Here is a 21,633-nt window from a genome sequence, read left to right as displayed (position 1 = left end):
TCGCTGTGTGGTAGAGTGGTAGAAGTAACGGGTGTACCTATTGTATTGGTACATCAGGTGTAAGGTATAACGGTATACCTGACTACAATGCAACATGAACACCCGTTACTTCTCCCACTCCGCCCATATTATTTTACCACTCACTCTTTACACATGGTATTTAGTTTATTTTTCTGGTCACGGCTAAAATGTGTCTTTCTCTTTGACAGGTGAGATATCCTCTCTCTTTTTACAGGTAAAAGTGTCTTTGTCTAAAGGTAAACGAGCAGTAAATAAACTTCTTGGAGGAGAATTTCCAATTTTAGAGGCAAACATTAGGAAAACTTGACATGTATGGATTTAAACGATCCATCTCGTTTATTAAAATTTACTGGACGAACGAGTCCATTGTCGCATGGAAAACGTTTCTCGACAATTGACGACCGGGAATGTTAAAATCGAATCGAAAGTAAGAGGCATTGTAAAGTGTACAAACGAAACTTGCGAAGTGTACAAATGAAACAGATGACGAGGTCGTTTCAACAATACGGGATACTGATTAATTTCAAACGCGACGTCGGTCACCAAAGTATAACGTGACACTGATGGTAGAGAAGGAATGTGGTACACTAACGACGCGAACACACGTTGGAAGATGAAAAGAGAGCTACTTATTAACATTGTAGGTTGAAATTACGCTCGATTAAGGACTTTTCCACAGTGGTATGAATTATCGAGTCACGCTCCAGCAGGAAAGATAATGTTATGGTTGTTCTCTGTGTGTGTATGTGTGTCGTGTGTCGTGTGTCGTGTGTCGTGTGTCGTGTGTCGTGTGTCGTGTGTTGTGTGTCGTTTGTCGCATTTGTTTAATAGTGTAAATGCAGTGTGTTACGAGGTTTGTGATGTTTTATTATGAATGCTTCACAGTGATCTGACTGAGAAAGCACAAGTAAAGAAGCCTTAACGTAATATGGTATTCAGTTTGTTTATAAATTTAAAGAAAATTTGTTCGAATAGAAAATTATTGTTTGTAAATTATATCCACTTTATTCGTAAACTTTAAGAAACATTCTAACGAGTCTGTATTTGAATGTTTATTTAAAACGAATGTATCCAACGACGACTAGTTTTGACTCCGATCGGTTGTTTGCATTTCGTGTTATTCTTGTAATTTAACTTGTCCAATATCAGCTTGATTATTTGAACAGCAGTATGTAGTTTATCAGGTATTGTTTTCATGTAGTGTGAACTCTTAACCTTCAACACTTATATATATGTATATATATATATATATATATATACAGTGCTGGACAAAAGTATTGGCACAGCATCATTGTTCTGATACAAGTGCTTATAACTATGAAACAAATTGATAAAAAGGAGAAATTTTTTAATACATTTATTTATTTATTATTCTAGATTATTATTTAACAGAAACAGTAATATAAATAAAGTGATATGCGAAATAATAACAAAAACATATTTATTGAGCGTTTTAAGCGTGGACAAAAGTATTGGCACAAATGATTGAAAGTACTTAGAAATTAAAAATTAATATTTGGTTGGCCCTCCATTCCTCATGATAACTTCCTTCAATCGTTTTGGCATTGAAGTTACCAATTTTTTTGTAAAATCCGGCTCTATATTGTTCCATTCTTGTAAAATAATAGCTTTTAATTGGTTTTTGTTTGTTATATTATATTTTCTAATTCTTTTTTCTAATTCATTCCAAACATGTTCGATGGGATTCATGTCTGGACTCTGGGGTGGGGTATTTAACGTGTGTGCGGTATTGTAAACGATCCATTGTCGTACAATATAGGCAGTATGTTTTGGATCATGGTCTTGTTGAAAATAAAAATCACGCGGGAGATTTAATTTATTAGCACTTTTAAATAAGTTTTCCTTTAATATATTTAAATATACATATTTGTCCATAATCTCATCTATGAATACTAATTCGCCAACCCCAGACGCTGCAATGGAACCCCATACCATGACTCCACCTCCTCCATGTTTCACAGTGGCTTGTAAATGTTGTGGATCCATTTCCGTATTTGGCTTTCTCCAAACTAATACTCTGCCATCTGATTTAAATATATTAAATTTACTTTCATCTGAAAATAATACGTTATTCCAGAATGTGGGATCCTTTTTTATAAATTCTTTTGCAAATTCTTTTCTCATTTTCCGATTCTTCTTGGATATGTATGGTTTCCTTCTTGCGACACACGCAGAATATCCCGCATCTTTTAACACTCTCAGTATAGTTTTCGAACTTACTTCTTTTTGATTTTCTTCATTTAACTTTGCTCTAAGTTGCGATGAGTTTAATTTACAATTTATTTTCACTTCCTTTACAATTTTCCGTTTTTCTCTAACTGTTAACTTTGAGGGACGTCCACTTCGATTCCTACTTTTGAAATCTGATTGATTCTCAAATCGTTTTACGACACTTCTAATAGTGAATCGACTTCTATTAACACTTTTTGCTATTTCACTATAAGATTTTCGCATTTTGTGCAAATTTAATATTATTTTTCTCTCTTCACTTGTAGTTTCTTTCCCTCTTCTTGACATTGTTGCTTGTTATATTTCCTATGTTGCTAATCGACTGAACTTAAGGATGACTGTTAGAAAAAATGACTATCAGGGAATCCCCTACCTATACCATCAAGTGACAATCGGATTTTTTTCCGAGAGATACAACTACACTAAATTTTGTATAATGTGCCAATACTTTTGTCCACGCTTAAAACGCTCAATAAATATGTTTTTGTTATTATTTCGCATATCACTTTATTTATATTACTGTTTCTGTTAAATAATAATCTAGAATAATAAATAAATAAATGTATTAAAAAATGTCTCCTTTTTATCAATTTGTTTCATAGTTATAAGCACTTGTATCAGAACAATGATGCTGTGCCAATACTTTCGTCCAGCACTGTATATATATAATTTCAAGTGTTTTGTCAAAGAGTTACTTGTTTTTTTGTGTGATTGTCATCGACGCATGATCAAGTAATCTTTCACTTGTGTACGAGGATTATTGTATCTTTGGTAATTCCCAATTCTGTGGTATCTGAAATTGGATCGTTACATCTTAAAGTTCATTATCCAAAGGGGAATAAATTGTTATTGTCGTCTTCAACACTAATTACTTTCAAAATTGGCGATTTATTCTCGATAAGTATAAATCGAATACAATTTTTAAATAAATTTTACTCGAATACAGCGCGTGAAAACTTAAATGGCAATCTTCTTCGCTGTGATCGAAGCATTGTATTTTAAAGTTGAAACGAGAGTGTACTTAGAACAAAAGTCAACGAGTTATAGTACTTTCGTTCTTTAATTACTAAAATGTTCAAGTTCTGTTGGATAGAGTACAAAGAAATACGATACCGTGAAATATTTTCTTTTCTTCTCAATCTATACTTCTTGCTATTGATGTCAAGTATTCTTACGATTAGTAATCTTCGATGTATAAAAAACGTCTAGGGTTTTATAGTTTCGTTGTAGCGAACCGTGCAAGGAATTTCATCGTGTAATTGCTACGCTTAAGGGGCATTCTAGTTTGGAACGTTAAAAATTACGCAATCTCAAAGAATTTTGTAAAGGAATGCAAAGGTACAAATATTACAACGTTAAAAGCGTATTTGTAAATGCTTCGAGTAACAACGCAAATGTTTTTGTGTTTATGTACTAGATATACAGGGTGTTCCAGGTTTAAGATGCCAAACTTTATCACTATATTCAATGGATCTCAATACGGAAAAAAGGTTGTATAAACATAGGTTACTTAACGCTTTATCAAAAAGTTATGAACAAAAATACGAAATTCGAAGGGAACAGTTAAGTATAGTAACATTTACATGTAGCTTTATGTGAGCTGTGTTCACTATGAGTAGTCATCAAGTTAGTAAGGATAATGTTAAAGAAATTTAATATTCTTGAGGAACGATTTCATTGCCGCATAGCTGCGTTAAACTGGTTTTCTTTAGAAAGTAATTTAAATGACGTTGTCGTGTCCAGATGTCTATATATTTACTAATGGTATTGGTAGAAATTAATATCGATAGTTTTAACAACCCCAGATAGTAAACACATCATTGTGTCGCAGCTACCGTGTCTGTTCCCTATGAATTTAATATTATTGTTTATAACTTTTGATCGATACATTAAATAACCTATGATTGTTTTTATTTTATTTAAACCCATGATTTTAATTTCTTTTAAACAAACCGGAATACCTGCTCGAAAAGCATTTACATATAATTTACAAAATTTCAGCAGATTTAAAACGTGCAGTGATATAATCAATCCCATTTCAATAATATTTGGTCGTGAATTAATGACGACACATCGAATTTTTCGATTACTGCAATCAAGACAGTTGTCGTAAGGAAGCTTAAAGTATTTGCACAACACTTACAGGGTTCTGCAAAAGGCACATTAATTGCAGATAAATGATGCGTATCGAATCAAACCATTGTTTTCATTTTTCATAACTTTTGTTTTTAGAATCAGACGAACACGATATCCTTGATAAGTATTAAAGATGTTTTCAACATTCGTAAAGATCACAATCGACACCGAACGCCTACACCGAAAACGAGTTAATCTATTTAAATGAATTCAATTTAAATTAAATTCCAACCGTATTCGATAAAAAATATCTGATAATTAATTATTTGAATTTCGTCAAAATGTCTTCACGTGACCTTTGGGATAAAGTGATCCAGGATGAAGTGCAACAGCGTTACGTAACGATAGTGTTACCAAAATTTCTCCAATCACTTATAACAGTATCGTGATTTAGTCGTTGAAGTGTCGAACAGAGTCGCGAAAAAAAGTATCGGTGTTTCCTCGTCAATGACGTTCAGTCGTGTCACATTTCGTTGCTACATATTTTTCCGCGATGCTCGAAACGAATATAAAAAAGTGAACCTGCTGCGAAAACAGTATAGTCGCGATTTGTTTCAAAAAGGGTTTCCTCGTTTAAGAGTTTGGGTAGGATCGCGCGAAAAAATGACGCGCTCGAACTTCGATCGGGTTCGGTTCCCTCGAATAGTGGGGGAAATGAAATTGTAGTTGGAGGATATCACAGCGAACGACGTCTCGCATCGCTCAGTGTACGCTGAGTCGTCACCGCGGTCGGATGGAGTGGACGGATACGGTCGTTGAGAAGTAGGCGCGCGCGCGAAACACGAAAAGAGGGGGGAGAGAGAAAGAGTCGGCTTTCGGTCAGTAGTGTGTTGTGCAGCAATCACGTGTGCGTGCGCGTCTTATGCCAAGTGCTCTAGAAAACGTGCGGAACGTCCGGGAGGATCTCGAGTCACAAAATTATTTTGACACGAATCAAATTTCTTCGAAATCTCTCCCAAAGTTTTCGTACGGTTCGCACACCTCTCCACACGTATCTGAGAGTTCCTTTATGCGCGGCGTGTCGCTTCACCGGATTTCAAAATTCGTAAGTATTGTTGTAATACGTTTCCGCGTAACGACTCACGCGTTCGATTCTCCATCGTTGGTTCGGTTGAAGATTATTTTCGTCTTCTCGAACGTTCGTTTTCGTTCGACTTCGTCGCGTTTGTTGATAGTTTTTCGAACGATCCTGCGACCGAAAGTAAAATTTTCAAGTTTACCTTTTGGAGAGAATAACGCGTAATGGTAAACAGTATCGGTTTCTCTTAATTGTCCGGCTTACAAGTTTCCAAACAAGTCACTCGTACGAAGAATCGTACGTTGCCTCGAGTATTGTTCAAAATTTGAAAATTTTCAGAACGTTGAAAGACTGAAATTTCACAGTTTAACCGTTTTGAAAGTCGGGAATGCTTCGACTTCGAATTTATCAGAGACCAAATAAGTAAAGCGTTTCGCTACGATAAAGTAAAAGTTCTAGCATGTTGATTGTATCTTAAAAACTCATGAAACGAATATGTATATATATATATATATATATATATACATATGTACAAATTACTTTATTCAATGTACGTATTATGGAAATACAATTGTTATGCATTTGTTGGCAACGAGTTTTTCAAGAATTTCCTAACCAGCGTCCAAAATGGTAGAAGTATGCAATCCAGTTTACGTGACACTTGTCCTTTTAAAAAGGAAAATACGTATAGAATGCGTTTTCAAAATAAACATACAAAATTTATAAAATAAATACATTTTTATATTTTGGGCGCGATAAGAAATTAAAATTTCTTTATCGTCATAATTCTTTGTTTTATTTGTTTAAAATATCACGCAATTTACACCTCCCCTTTTAAAGTTTAATTGTAAAAGTTTGTAAAGTTTAATTTGTAGCCAATTACAGGAGATAAGTATGTTTATTTCCGTTAACGTAAAATTTGTATTCAATTATCTGCGTAATATGATAAAACACTGATATTAACATTCAAGATTTTCAAAATGTTTCAGATATTCAAACTCGATAAGTTCATTTAGTTCTCAAGATTTCTTAACATTTTGAGAATGGATTTCAAGTATATAAGCCGAATAAACATATAATTTTTGAGAGTACATCATGTATGCAGATAAATAGTTAGTGGACTCACTCTGTATATATTTTTTGTTACGAAATAATCTTTTATAAAAAATACAAATAAAGAAATCGCTTGCTGGGATTTGTTTTACGAACTCACGGGCAATTTTCCTTTATAGGCCTTTTGTTTTCTACACCATACACGTACAAGATTTCGAATCTATATATTGGGTTATTCGGAAAGTCATTTCGTTTTCCAAAATGGAGAATATATAATTTAATGAAATGTTTATACACTCTAAAAAAATCGTGTTTCATTTTCACTAAAAAAAAACGAAATTACTTTCCGAACAACCCAATAAATATTGCAAACATTTTCACAAGACGAGTGAAATATTTGGATGGAAATATTATACATAGCGGGTATACAGAATTTCTTTTATGGATCTCAAATTTTAGACATTACCTTAATTATTTTTTAATGGAATCAGATATCTATTTTTACGTAACATTGTACGATTTTTCTACAAAATGTTAAAGTAATTATACATTTTGAAGTTTGTATCGCTATATTTTAAATTCCTAAACCTTCGAGGTCACAATGTTATATATAATAAATTTCAACGAATAACTATCAGAGAAATAATAAATGTCTAGAGGTTTTTAAGGCACACTCTGTATATTGCACAAGTCGTACTATACAAATAGCAAGAGTAATGCGTGCTTCGAATATACTTGCAGACATAAATATTGCATATACATATCTACATGTGTATTTGTGGTCATTCATTTTGTCATTGGAAGGTTATCGATTCTTTTTAATAGTAGTCTACGTTTTTTTTTTGCATTCGTTTGGAGCATGAAAAAATAAATACAATAACCTACAACAATATGCCGTTTTGGAGACATTTATTTTAATTGGAACGTACGTGGCAATGGTGGGACGTTGTGTGTTATCTAGTGTGGTAGATCGCTTCTGATATCATATTTCAACATTTCTCACAGAAAATAATCTAACCAGGAAGATCTTCTGCACGTGCTGGTTGTAAACTCTCTTTTCGTTTTAATCAACGTACAAGACATTTCTCGTTTGAAACTGTTCCCGTATCTTGAATGCAATAAACTAAACACCCATCGTGTTGAAATACACTCTATTTAATGTTCTTATTTAAATATTCTTCACTAGAATTGACACTCGGCCATTTCTAAAAAGATGTAGAATTCTAAAGATTGCTCGTAGAAACGTTTCTATTTAGACAAAAAGTATTATTATAGTCTGAAAAATACAGTTTAGAGCCAGATATGCTATAATGCAGCCAGATTTTCGTTAAAATAATTGCGTCGTATTTGACAGATAAACAAAAATACGAGAAGCAAAGATCCGAAAGTATCGTTTGCGAACCAAGGATATTTCGTTAACAACGCGAAAGATTTTTAACTAATTCTTTTGGGTCGATACATGAGACTTATTTACCATTTAATTTCATTTCTTTAACTTTATTCCATAACTTTAATTCCTTTCTCAAATTTCACAGATGCCTTTGCTCGATTAATTTTGCAACTGATCAATAATAGCAATCTTGATGATATTAATACTTATTAATCGGTTAATCGATACGATCGGATTACATTGTGCTCAACACTGCTGCGCGACATAAATACGCAGCATCATTATGTCGTTAACCGCACGACAGAGCTTCTTTAACCTTATGAAACATCTAATCGAAAAGTGACTGACCGATGTGCGATAAGTCACACGAATTACTATAGAATAACAATGCTCTTCATATAAGAACTTCATATCTACCATTAGATATTGTTTCGAAGAAACACATATTTACTCAATCGAAACAAAAACACATTCCGTACTAATTCGTTTTTCAAAGAACATCTTTTTAAATAATGGTCTCAAGGTTGTCAGAATTAAAAAAAAAAAACCCGTGTAATCGTCCTCGCTTATTTCGAGTCTGTCTCCCGTCAAAATCGGACGTGCTATCTATTCTAAAGAATAAAATTAAATAAAGAGTCTGTCAGGATCTTCGAGGACTCCACCTTCAATATAATCTTACATGAACGATTATTAATTTGCTAGCAGTACTTGATTGCAATAGATTGAAAGGGTACAGTGATCTACGCACAATATCCACAAGTGGTACGCCAAGTTGGTTTTACATGTATTCCCTTGTACTGTGGAACATCATTAACCTTTGTACCATGGAATGAACTGTACAACGATGTCAATGATCGAAACTAACTTCTGATCATCGAATGTAATCGTCACTTATGCCGAAATAGTCCATGTTGCTTCCGTTAGTAGTGGTGATTATCAGTTATTTATACAAATTATATCAGTTAATTGCTGTACAACCTAACTCTACTTTTCAATGACATTGGTCTTGTATCGATAGGTATAGCGAGTATTTTGAAATGGAATAATAACGGTAAGAGATTAATAGAAGTCACATCTATCATAAGCGATTTCAAATAGTAAATCCAACACATTTCACAAGTATCGTCGACTTATTCTTACATTATAATGAACGAAGATGAATTTTGTCATGATTTCATATTTTTGTTATAACTTGTTTGTCGATTATGTTTACACAACTTTCTTTTCTTATTTCTACTTATATGTAGAATATACTGGCTATGAAATCTTGGACCACTCTGTATAATAAATATTTTATTATCAAAGGAAATCCATAATACTTACTTTCATCGAATGCTGACGAACTCGAAGCATTTCTTAAGTAAAAACTTTCTTTTTTGTTTAAATAAATGATTCTGGTTGCCCGAGATTCATTTCGTCAAAATAACATTGAAAGAACAAAAGAAGAATTTGTTGCAAGACGATCGATACTATCGTCACTTTCATCGAATGCTATCGAACTCGAAGCATCCAAACTGCTGGCCAAGTGAGAGTTGGAAGGGTACCCCATAGAGAACTACCAGGGGAGATTTCTAAAGGCGATTCTTTCATTTGTCCAACCTTAGTGTTCAGAAGTGTACAGATATCGTTGTCTCTGGGTTCTTTGCACCTGCCTTCGTGTCTCTCATTGCTTTACGAGTTGGCAATATCTCTTTCACCAACTATGCATTTGTACGGTGCATGCATTATACGATAAACGTTTTCCCCAGAGTTTTTCTTTTTTATCGATAACTTGCCTCAAACACATATTTTGAGCTATAATAATATAATCGTTTAAAGAGATATTATGTACAATTAATGTTAATATCAATTTGCAATAATCAGTTTTAAAACCATGCTCTTACACTCTTCTACAATACAATATTAATATACAACGTTGAGCGTTTTGCGTTGTTCAAAATGCATCAGGAGAAAATCGATATGTCATGATCGTGTTAGAGAGTTCACCTGCAAGAAAAGAAAGGAACGTAATATTATAGAAAGCAATACGAATCGTAAATATGTTGACTGAATTGCGCATTAATATTTTTCATGTATTTTTTTGTCCCCTATATCTATTATCGATCAATTTTACAGGAGTGTTCTTTTACAAATTCGATTAAATTTTAATTTCAGTTAAAATTTTCTTTGGAAACCTCAAAACCGTAATGACAATCGCGTGCAGAGCAAACGAAGTTATCATAATGTTTTAAAATACCATAATATCATCCTAATTGTAATTATTATTATTACTGTTATTATTTCTACTACTACCGTATAATGTCGCATAATAATCGGGGAATTTAAGAAATTGTAAATAATTATCTCTTTAATTATTTATGTAAAGTAACGTGACATTTGTGCACACGGGAAATTGTTCAACGAATTAAGAATTGGGGGGGAAGGAAACATTTGAGACAATTGCGCAGCATTGATATCCGTTGTGAAATGTTTGCACGAGAAAGTATACTCGATGAAGATCACTTCCGCGGCCTGTTTCTAATGTAAAATATCTCTGAGCAAGTTTTGAATACGCATCCAAAGTGAATCCGGGGTTCTCCGTGAAGTTACTCACGGCGGCAGTGAATGACGTCACGGTGAGAGAGAGCGAGAATTAAGTAGGTTAGGTGCTTCGGACATGGGACGATCGCCTGTTGGCCACGAAACATGGTCATGGACGATTCGTTGAATGGATGCCTGATGTAAAACTGGTTTTCAGTAAAAAAAAAAATGTCACATTACTAATATTCACAACTCTTGCATTATTGAAGTGTTTTTCTTTTTTTTTTTTTTTATAACGGAGAAAACATTCATGCGAGATACAACCAGTAGCGATATCGTTAAACCGTCTAAAATATTTTCTGATTCGATCGATCTTGCATCTCGAATTTGGAAATACGGAATGCATACAGTACGTATACGGTAAAACTTAATTTTAAAGTGATACGATAGTTCGGTTATTTCATTTACAGAGGACGGGGTGTGGGATGTTTGTAATCGTTAATTAAAATTTATTTAATTCGTATAAATATAGGCGTGGCTGTATTCTGTTGCCTACAATTGACGATAAAAAATTACGTCTGTTGACCGTGAATTCCACATTATCTTTATTCGATATTATTGAAAATACTTATTTCGATGATGCTTAGACTTCTATGTTGTACATTACGTACACAGAACCGATAAAGTAGAATGAACTCGCTTTTTTTTAAATAGAATTAAAATACCGTGTAAAATGCTAAAAGAAACCGAATGGTATACCGCATGTATTGGGACACCTGAGAGGAGAACGGGCCAATAACAGTTCTCCCACCGCAGAGATCTTTTCAAACTCGTCGATTTATACATTCCGAGTACTGTCAACGGTACGAGGCACATGAACGTGTGCCTACGCGTATTTCCTACGCGCGGGTGCATGTATGCACCGTGCATGCATGCACCGCGCATATGCGGAGCTCAGAATTTCAATTGTGCTCTCAGGAAACCGGACCTCTAAATTTTACCTGCTTATATTTCAAAATCTTAACCTCGTTTAACCAAAATGGTAAAGGTTCGTACGATTTTTTTTTAAATAAAGAATTTACATCGTTCGATTTGTGAATATCTCCAAAACTATTAGTGATAATGTATAATATATATTATAATTTTTTTTTTTTATGAAATAGGAATTTCACCACGGTCCTTGTTCTCATGGTCGGTATTCTAGGGAGAAAGAAAGATCAAATTGTGAGTTACGATTGGTCACGTTTAGTCACGTTTAGTCACGTTTTAGTTCGCCTTCTCGAGACTTGGGATTAAGCAAAGGTTACTCAACACTGCTCATATTTTCCTTACTCGTGAGACCACAATTTTCTCAATACAAGACTAATCTTTTATTTTTTACAGTTTATGTTTGCCTTTCTGTTTTTATTCCTGTGTTTTTATCACAAACGCCGATTCTTCTGTTGTAACCAATACCTCTTAGGTTCGTTTGTATTGCATTTGATTTTCCAATTTCGTTAATCAGTTGTATATTTAAACACTGAAATGCCATAATTTCATGGTCTCGAGATGATCTACTTAACATCAACGTTGTAAAACGCACGTCGTGGAAAAGTTTCTTTGTACCTGCCAGTTGACGCGCTGTGCACATAATCTCATGTAGGTATATATATACGTGGCTGATATAATAATTGTATTAAACGACGTAAACGTTGACCGAGATCTTTGTTCTCATAAGTTTTCATAGCACTATCTCGTGCTTCGCGAGACTTTCGTAACGTTGAAGCACGTTTAAAGTGCTACTATATGTCGATCTACTACCTTAATTGACTAAGAATTTTAATTTTTAACATTTTTTGAAAGTGAAAGTCACTTTGAGATTACTCTGTTATCAATAATTGTATTCGTTTTTTATCGATTGCAACGCAGTGTTAAAAAAAATATATGCAATACCGTTTGAAATGTACAAGGATACCTCGTTACTGACATCGTTGTCATGTATAATTTAATTACGCAGTTGACACTTTAACATCGGTATTACACTTTCGAATAACCAATCAAGGCTAATATACGGTAAATGTAAGACTAATAAACTCGTACACGATAAATATGCCTTATCACAAGTATAAATATTTTTAAATGTACAGGTTTCGAACGACATTTATTCGTGAGTACAAGGGGGTTCAAAGGGATTAAGTGCTTAAGTACAATCAACGAGACATATTGAAGGAAAAACTTCACGTTAAAGAGGAAATTGTCGAAGTCGCTAATATCTGTATTACGACAGATAATACGTAGATATGTACTGTCACTGATAACTTTCAAACCATTACCCATCATTTTACTAGTGACAATAACGAGAAAGGGGCAGAGTAAGTATAATTGTATACTTCAAACGGGAGTCATTAGAAATGACCCAGTACATTATCAACGAATGAATTGAAAACCAGATTTTATGACCGCAACGTGGAAAAAACTAACAGTGAATAATGCTGTCATAAATATTCAAGCAGTAGTAAAACGATCGAAGCTCCGGCTTATATTTTTTTTGTTTCTTACATATGGTAAATACATAAGAAGCTGTTTAAAAAGATCCATTCTTTGATCCCGACTGGACAACTGAATACTGTCCTTCGAGTTGTCACGGTTTTTGTCTTAACATTCGCGCGGTTATCCTCACCACTTTCTACAAGTATTTCCAGTCATTGTTTCACGTTCATTCTCCGAACTTACAATTCGGAAACATTAATTAACATACGAATACATATGTATACTGGATAATTTAACGTGCAGCAAGATCTACAGTTTAATAACTGGAATCATTATTATCGGCGATAAATTGTACGTACGGTACCATTCGATGCATGCAATAAGTTATTATTGTTTCGTCGAAGTGGCGCAAAAAAGAAACACAATGCAAAGCTCAATGCATTTTAACCTGCATCTAGCACCTTCTAAGATATCAATATTTATCATCAAAATGTTTGGCATTTCATTCGCGAAGAGTTCAGTATAATAACAATAAACTTGACAGTCCCAGAGTCGTCGGTGTTCTTGAATTTTTGTATCCTGTTGCGAAGTCGCGTTGCATCGCGTTGCACCGCGTTGCATCGCGCTGCATCGCGTCGCGTCGCGTCGCGTCGCGTCTCGTTCCGAAGTGTAGTCTAAAAAGTACAGTCTCGTAGTTGGACTCGGTAGAGACTTCGAAAGATATCTCGCGCGACAATTTTGTTTTCAATGGGCGCGAAATACGAGCATAGCCGAAGTGTCTTCTTTCAACAGCAAGGTCCCTGGGTGGGTCGAATAACGGTTAACCGTTTATTCCACTTGGCTGTTTTACTCGTTCCTACCGTTGGATTCATCAGCCGGACCTTTGGAATTCTTCCGTGCTAGAAAATTCAAAATAGGTTCGGCGCACCGTTATTTTATTGACGGGATTCGATCGAAGAGTTCTCGTAGTGTCTAGACGAGCAAATCGTGCATACGTAAAATGATCACCCAACGTTGTAGCGAATGATGAATGGCCGAGTGGAAAATGGAGCGGTATGCACTTGCTATTTATGTCTGAATTCGCTAACCTGTTTCTGTCGATTATCATGGAAAGTGCAGAAATCTCGCGAATACGAATACTTACAAAACGATGAAATTTCGGATGTTTTTAATCAATCAATTTTCATGTAACGTAAAATATCGAAGGATAAAGGTATTACAAATATTTACCATTATGTGTCTGTACGAGATCCGAGTAGCTACGAATAGAAGATTCCATTCAACGTAATACGAGCGTGGTTTATGTGGTTCCTGACTGTGTACCACCATATCGGTTTACATCATTTTTCGATTCAACTTTGGTTTTGGGAAGTTTTAGTGTCTCGTGTGATCGAGTCATTGCGCTGAACGTTTCTAATTTGCAAAAATCTACATACCTAGTCACGTGTTAGAATGTATCTTCAACACGAATCGTTGTGCTTGCATTAACCTTTTGTCTTTCCAGTTGCGCTTAGGTGGTTTCCTCGAATTAAGTCTAGAATCCGTTGAAATGTAACGCGAGCACATACCTTCGTGCCCACTTGTTTCTTATCAAATGCGTATCTTTCAACAATAAATAAACTTTCTAAGAATTTTGTAATGTCTCTCGTCCCGATAAATTAATCGTCGATTCAATTGATCCTAATAAACGAAGCAGATGGTACCAGCCATTGAATGTCGATTAATACTCTTAAGTGTGTTGACAAACTGTAGAGAAACAGTAGAAAGCTTGCGCTAATTTTAACCTAGAATTGTGAAATGTTTAAACATTGATTTTTCGTTTTCAAGGTCATGTAAGTTATCGAATTGTGATCCCGTGTGAACAGAAACGAGTACGAGAAAACAAAGGTTGAGGACCTTGAAACGACCTTGGTAATTTTCTTCGTTTGTCATTTATTATCAATTTTCTCTTCGTTGTTTCTCCATTATCTTCGATAGCAACGGGAATATTTCAAGTGCTCGTGATAATTATAGGACACTGCACATTACAGTAAAATTCACCTAAACCTTTTCATCGCGCCTCGGTACCCAGGATCATTTCGCGCAGAAGTTATCAGCACGCATTGGTAAATAAATAACTATGCATTTCGATGGTTCTCTCGGTGCAAAAAGACTCGTGTTTTTGAAATCTTGCGTGCCGCATTCCCGCGGAATTGCGTCTCGATAGCGTAACGTCACTTTCTTTCGTAGATCGTGTCTCTTCTCGTTTCTTTCCATCGTTTTCTTGCAGCTCCCTTTGTTTCGTAACGTTGTTCGCGACGTGACACGATGTTGACGAGTGGTGCACTTTCTAAGGCCTTTACACACTGGAAAATACTTGCGAATCTTTGCACGATTTTTGTGACAGTTACGGCACTGCCATCGCGACGTTGCCATTACTCATCTATTACCTCTTCCCTTCCGCTGTATTTTAAAGCTTTCACTTTTTCAGCTCCTGTTGACGTTCATTGCTTCATCGTCCCTTCGTTAAACTTTTTCAAGGATGCGTTCGAGTTTGGTCGGTATCGTACTGTTATACCGAAACTGTAATCATGATACGAGGGTCACTCTTCTCTAAGATATCAATAAGTGCTAAGTACGTCCGCGAAATTCTTGTCAATCGGTCTATTTTAATAAAACCTCGGTATAGTGCCAAGGGATCGTTGAATTCTACACAAGTGTTCCTTCAACCCTTCCCTCCTGCATAACAGTACAGTTGGCACACACTTTGTAACCAGACCAGTATGGATCTGAATGCAGTGTTTCTCGAATATTACACTTTTTTCTCTGTATCTTTCTACGTCCCTTGTTTCTTCTTATTCTGCACTAGAACTATGCCTTACACTACATTCTATATTAGTACTATACTCGTACTACTTCTATACTAGTACTATATCTCACACTACTTCTATAGTAGTACAGTATTCCATACTACTTCTACATCAGTACTATACTTTACATTACATTCTGTACTAGTACTATATCTCACAGTACTTCGATACTAGTATTATATCTTATACTGCTTCTACTAACAGTACTAGGTTGTTCGATAAGTTTGATCGAACGACAAAATGTTGAGTAAATGTAATTGAAATTAAATTTTCATAAACGAAACTTGCCTTTGATTATAAGAAACGAAGAGCTCTATATGCTGGTACGTTTGCGCTTTTTGTCGTTTGAAACAGACGGCTGGCGGAACGAAGAAACGAGGAGCACATAAAGCGGTAGCATAACCAAATGGCTTGGTGACAAAATTACCGTACAATGGCCTTGAGCGTTGATTCCCTGTTTCTCAAACAGAGAAAAAAGCTGACACGGGATAAAAGTGAGAATCGTTCTCGATTCGATATACAGCGAGCGAAACGATTTTGAAGGGATTGCTCGGATATAGGAAATTAATTTTCAAGTTTCATAAAATTATGCAACAGGGACGACTTTATCGACCAAGTTTACGAACTGGTAACAATTTTACGACCACTACTAGCTAACAATTATGATACAAGTGTTACGAAGAATGTCCCTGTTCGATATTCGTAATAGCGATACTATTACTCGTTACTTTACGCGATACAAAGTCCTAACCAATGGCGAAATAACCTTCTCCAAAAATTCTGTTCGCTAAATTCGAGTTTCACTTAGAGGCGTTCTTTTCAACTCTCCGACACGTGACTTCGTTGGCCAACAGTTACAGCCCACTACTAGTATGTGTTATTTACGTATAAGCAATTTTACTCTTTAAACCGCTATGTCCACTATTCGCTAAACTTATCTGGTGTTTATTAGATTTATTTTTTCTTATATTGTACATTTATCATGAGGGCCGTTATGTCCACTATTCGCTAAACTAACGCTTGCTTAGATATAGTTTTATTTTCGTTATTTCTTTCGTTTAGTCAGGTTCTTTTTTCCTTATTATAGGATTTTATTTACTATATTTCTCAATAATAATATTCTTGATACTCTCGTACGTTTTACTTTGATACGAGAGGCACAGTTACTTTGAAAACGTGTCAAATGTTAATTTCAAAGCTATTTAAGATATCGATATAAAAACGTACAAGTCCCGCGCAATTTTCAATTCGTACGGACTCATTATTTAAACAACGAATATGATCAGGAGAGGGTGAAACGTCCCTTCCTTCGGACAGTCGACCCCTGTCACTCCAATTAACATAAACCGATTCTGTGCCAATTTAACAATTCTAGTTCACGAGTCGCGGTAGTACTTGTGCCATTTAGGTGAACATTCAATTTCCCACCCACCACACTGTTTATTGTCATTAATTTGCGACGAAAGCGTAACGTGTACGCACACAAATACATGGTATCGATACATTGTTGAGGCGATTAGAAGCACACTCGAGTTGTACATAGAACGATACCGAGTGTGTGTTTTTGTTTTTGTTATTCGTTATCGAGCCACACAGAACATCGATACTGTGACGACTCTCGATATTTAATTTCTACGAATGGCTTCATCTGCTCCGATTACCCGGAACACCACCAGTGCATTCCGATTACCAAGCTCGACTTCGAAGAACACTCTCCCGATAAGACTTACTCTGAAAACTAGCTGTTTGAAACTTTTCAGCTTGTATTTCGCACAGCGCCATAGAACGTTCCTTAATATAACAGTATGTATATAAACCCACCAAGCTCTCGAGTAAAGCAATCTGCATTGTGAAGTTCATCTGTCGCCACGTCGGTATGCTATCCGTTTTGATCCACTGTTTCTCGATTCCAAAATAATTTCAAGTAAAAGTTCTTAGTTTGGACTCTCACCAATCCTCACTATATTTAACTTGGACGAATCACGATTCGAGTGTGACTCGAATCCTTCACCAATAAGTGACAGATTGAAGTTTGTCCCGTCGCAATACTAATGTTCTTGGTGTACCGTGACCCTTAACACGTTCAGAGTTCACTGACGCGTGAGTGGGTCAGGACAGTTTTGATTGAATAAATATCGTCTTGTATAATTAAATTGGAAGCTTTTCTAAAGCTATAAAATATAGAACCATTTCTACGGTGTACTCATGATCTTTTGTATACCTTTCGAGATATTTCTACGGTGTAGCCAAAATCTTTTACGTGTCTTTCAAGTTGTTTCTATGGTGTATCCTAAAATATTTATCATTGCTCAAATATCTATCAGAAATGTGTTAGAGATAATACATGAACGTGAACGTCAGACTTGGGGACCACTCGTACTCTTTTCGAGAATTTAGAATTTTTTTGAAAATTCTGGCCCATTAAGAAATATTCTTTTTTTTTTTATTTATCGCATAGGCTAAGTGACGCTACTGTCTCCGTGATAAGGATAGGGCGTAACAATTCTTATCCAGGAGTGACTTTACGGACTTATCTCATTTCTCTCATCGAGTACACATTGCTGCAACAATCAAAGTTGTTGCTTGAATGACAATTCCGGGTAGGTATTTATCTGTGACCTACATACGAGTAACAGTAATTACGGACGCTGTCCAAAATTTAAAACACCTTCTTACAACAGCAACGTATTTACGAAAGTATTTGTTAACGTATCGAATATCTCGCAAGGTTTTAATCCATTGATATTTTATTTCATATTGTAATCTTCGTTCATTGCCACATTTTTACGTAGCTTTGTTTCAACATACATAATTGTTAAAACAATTCTAAAATTAGCGACAAATGTGTTTGGTAGTAACTATTGTGTAAACTAGTAATGCGCACTATATAATATTTATAATGTATTTCCTTGTATAATTTTTGTACACCGAGGAAAGAATATAGATACTTAAATTTGAATCGAGTAAAACGAACCTACGAAAATAATAAAATGTTAAGTAAAATATTCAATCTGAAGGATGTATCGTCTTTTTTGTTACAGTTAACAATACCAAAAGGACGTAGATAGCATGCCAAAACACAAATGGATCGCAATGAGCATCTTTCTCTTTCTCCTTATTGGCACACTAAATATTACAGTTGGTACGTACTTTACTCATAAATTATTTAAAAGTAATTTATAGACGGACGCGATTTATTTGCTAGTATTTCACCCATTATTTTGTATTTTCATTCATACGATTATCAAGTTATTCCTACAAATATACAATTTACGAAGAATTTTATTATTAATTTACTTTTGGTGGGGGTTTTTTTTAGAAAATTACAAAAATTTGTAACAAAAGTAATATTTCAACCGTGACAGCATCGATGATCGTTGTTTTTCTTTATCGTATGTTACAGTATTGTAAAAGAGGTTGTATTACACCATTATTTATATTAGTAATAAGTAATCATTTATGTTGAAAACGGAGCGAAACACTTGCAACCGCGTAACCTCTTTTTTTAGAGAAAGTACTTGGGATTAGCATTCGGTCCGATGATTTCGATGTATGACTGTGTATTACGCGATTCTTCGAGACACGCTTATTATGGTATATTTCGAGGGTAATGAGGAGCAATTATGTAATTTATTCTGATACGTACTATAAATATCTACTCGTAAATCACATTGATATAGACTTATAAATGATTTTGCAGTGGACTGGAAGGATAAGAAAGCGTTTAAAAAAATTTTTTATTTTATTTATATTTTACATTGCTTTCGTTCGCGATGAGAAAGATTAAAAAACATATTCGCTTACAGTTATCTTGTTTTTGACGTTAATAAGCATATCGCGCGTGATAAATTTTGAAACACAGTATACACAGTCTCACATTATAGTCCTGGCAGTAAAATCTTGTTTATGTTCTACTTGTTGATTCCACTGTATCACTTTTCGTGTCGTCGATTAAACGATCAGTATCCATCTTTAGTAAGCACATTAAAGAGATAAATTCGTGGACAATAAATGAAATTCGATTTTCGCGAATTGATAAGAATGTTGCTTGAAAATTAATACCTTACTAATTTCAGAAACTAATTAGCCTTTTCTATACACGTAATTAACCAAACGTACAACTTGTAGATCTTGTTGCTGAGTTTAAGTTATCTTCGTTTCGTTAACGTTTATACCATTAATTTTCGCTAGAAATTTCAAAATTTCGTAATATACGTGTCTCTTCTATTCGTCAAATAAGAGTATATTTAACCGATAGATAATTATTTGACTGTACATCATCGCCACGTCTCTCGTCTATGCCTCTTTTGTTTACACCACAGGAAATCCCATCCCAGACAAATTGGAGAGGGCTGCTGCAACCAATTGGACGCAACTTGCAGATGAATGGCTCACAGCCAGAGCAAAAATGAGAGAAGTAAACGTGGACATCGTTACCATTCTACCACTAACTGACAAACTCAGAGATTTACCACCGACCGCAGAAGCAGTTGTCATTAATGGCACGAGTCCTGACCAACTTGCACGGGTATCATAATTGACGTTATTTTAAAGTAGCTATCATTTAGCAACGGTATTGTGTTTTCCTTCAACTGTTACACAATCTAAGATTACCGATCAAATGGAAGAAATTAGTCTTTCGAAAGAATGAGAAATTTTTATCAAAAAAAAAACGGAACCTATGCACATCGAGACGTATCGTTGAAAAGTGAAGTTCATTTCAGGGAATGTAATATTCGTTTTTTGTGTGTTAGTTCACGACGTGTTTTAATTTCGATTCAGTGAACTTTTTGTTTCGAGGTTGCTCGTAAACAAAAGTTTGCGATACGATGTCTGGCAATCTTGGAGGTCACGGACCTGATCTTTCTCGACGTACCGATTTTCGAGAATAATGTTCCTCGACAAAAGTTAGGTGTACAATTAACCAATAGTTCCCAGTGCTAAGTAGAAGCGATATGGATCGCCTTCAGCGATTTTACATAGGGCATACAACGCGCGTAAACGTATTGCAGAAATATTGTCAACTTATTTATACGCTACAATCTACCAAAAGGAAGTTCGTCATGGTTTCATATTTTTGTTACAACTTTAATAAAGTATTTATCCGACTATGTTCATAGAACTTTCTTTTCTTATTTCTACTTCTAGAATATACTAGCATCGGTTGACCGTTAAATCCTGGAGCACCGTGTATATAGAATTCCATTAAAAAAATTGTAACGAAAAATCATTTTTACGTCACATGGCTACGTGTATTTAAGTATATTACAGTAAAGGTTTTCGTGCGTAGTTTCACTTTTTGAAGAAATTGTTGAATTTTACAATCGAAATATGTTCCACATTAAAGAGCAACTCTCTCTTCCGTTTTCAAGTCGGACACTTTTTTTTAAAGAAAAATAACTCGTCCACTTTTAACTAGACGATTAGCGCATGTAAAGACGCGGAAGAATCAGGAAAATTGAGTTGTTAATAATTTTTCCTTGTCTTTGGGTAGACGCGTGAAAGAAAACGTACTCAAGACAGAGATTCGAATGCTACGGACTTACGTGTCTTTGATTTGCGTCATTTCGAGTTCGAGATTCTAAAATTAAGTACACCGCTCGCTCCAACAATTTTACATTCGATATAAAGTTTTTCACTTCGAGTAATCACGATGGTTCTTCGACGCATCAAAAGTTTAATGTCTCTCTGCGAACGTTTTTTTTTTTCGAAACTCTTGGTTTCAGAGCTCGTCCATCTGCTGCTTTCCGCTCTAGATTTATTAGAAAAGCTTTGGTCGAAATCTGCAACGTAACTGCTGCGATCATTTCTCAAGAAGCCTTGGACTATTGTCTGTTAATTCGTTTAGTTCTTTATATTGCACTGGAACTCTTTCATTGGATCCAGAAAAAGTTGTACACGTTGTGATATTGCACTGGTGTAATTTT

General features: G+C 35.0%; 1 protein-coding gene and 1 long non-coding RNA gene across 7 annotated transcripts in view; both read left to right on the top strand.

The window, feature by feature from the left end:
- LOC143153213 (sphingomyelin phosphodiesterase) overlaps positions 1–21,633 on the top strand; it is a 31,872-nt gene that overhangs the window by 2,793 nt on the left and 7,446 nt on the right. For 5 of the 6 annotated variants that reach the window (XR_012993735.1, XR_012993734.1, XM_076324164.1 and 2 more), the window contains exons 1-3: positions 5,116–5,452; positions 18,748–18,848; positions 20,029–20,234. Coding sequence is in view for 4 of the 6 variants with exons in the window: in XM_076324164.1 (XP_076180279.1) it covers positions 18,776–18,848; positions 20,029–20,234 (279 nt within the window). In the remaining 2 variants the exon portion in view is untranslated. Of the gene's footprint in view, positions 1–5,115; positions 5,453–18,747; positions 18,849–20,028; positions 20,235–21,633 lie in introns of those variants that run through there. The other variant, XM_076324165.1, reaches the window with a different exon arrangement.
- LOC143153502 (uncharacterized) lies at positions 17,147–18,225 on the top strand. Its single transcript, XR_012993837.1, has 2 exons — positions 17,147–17,509; positions 18,165–18,225. It is a non-coding gene; the product is annotated as an uncharacterized LOC143153502 (long non-coding RNA).

This window comes from Ptiloglossa arizonensis, chromosome 12 (genome assembly GCF_051014685.1).
Source record: "Ptiloglossa arizonensis isolate GNS036 chromosome 12, iyPtiAriz1_principal, whole genome shotgun sequence".
Lineage (NCBI taxonomy): Eukaryota > Metazoa > Arthropoda > Insecta > Hymenoptera > Colletidae > Ptiloglossa > Ptiloglossa arizonensis.
Note: the sequence above shows the minus strand (reverse complement) of the source record. Positions and strands in the feature narration are given on the sequence as shown.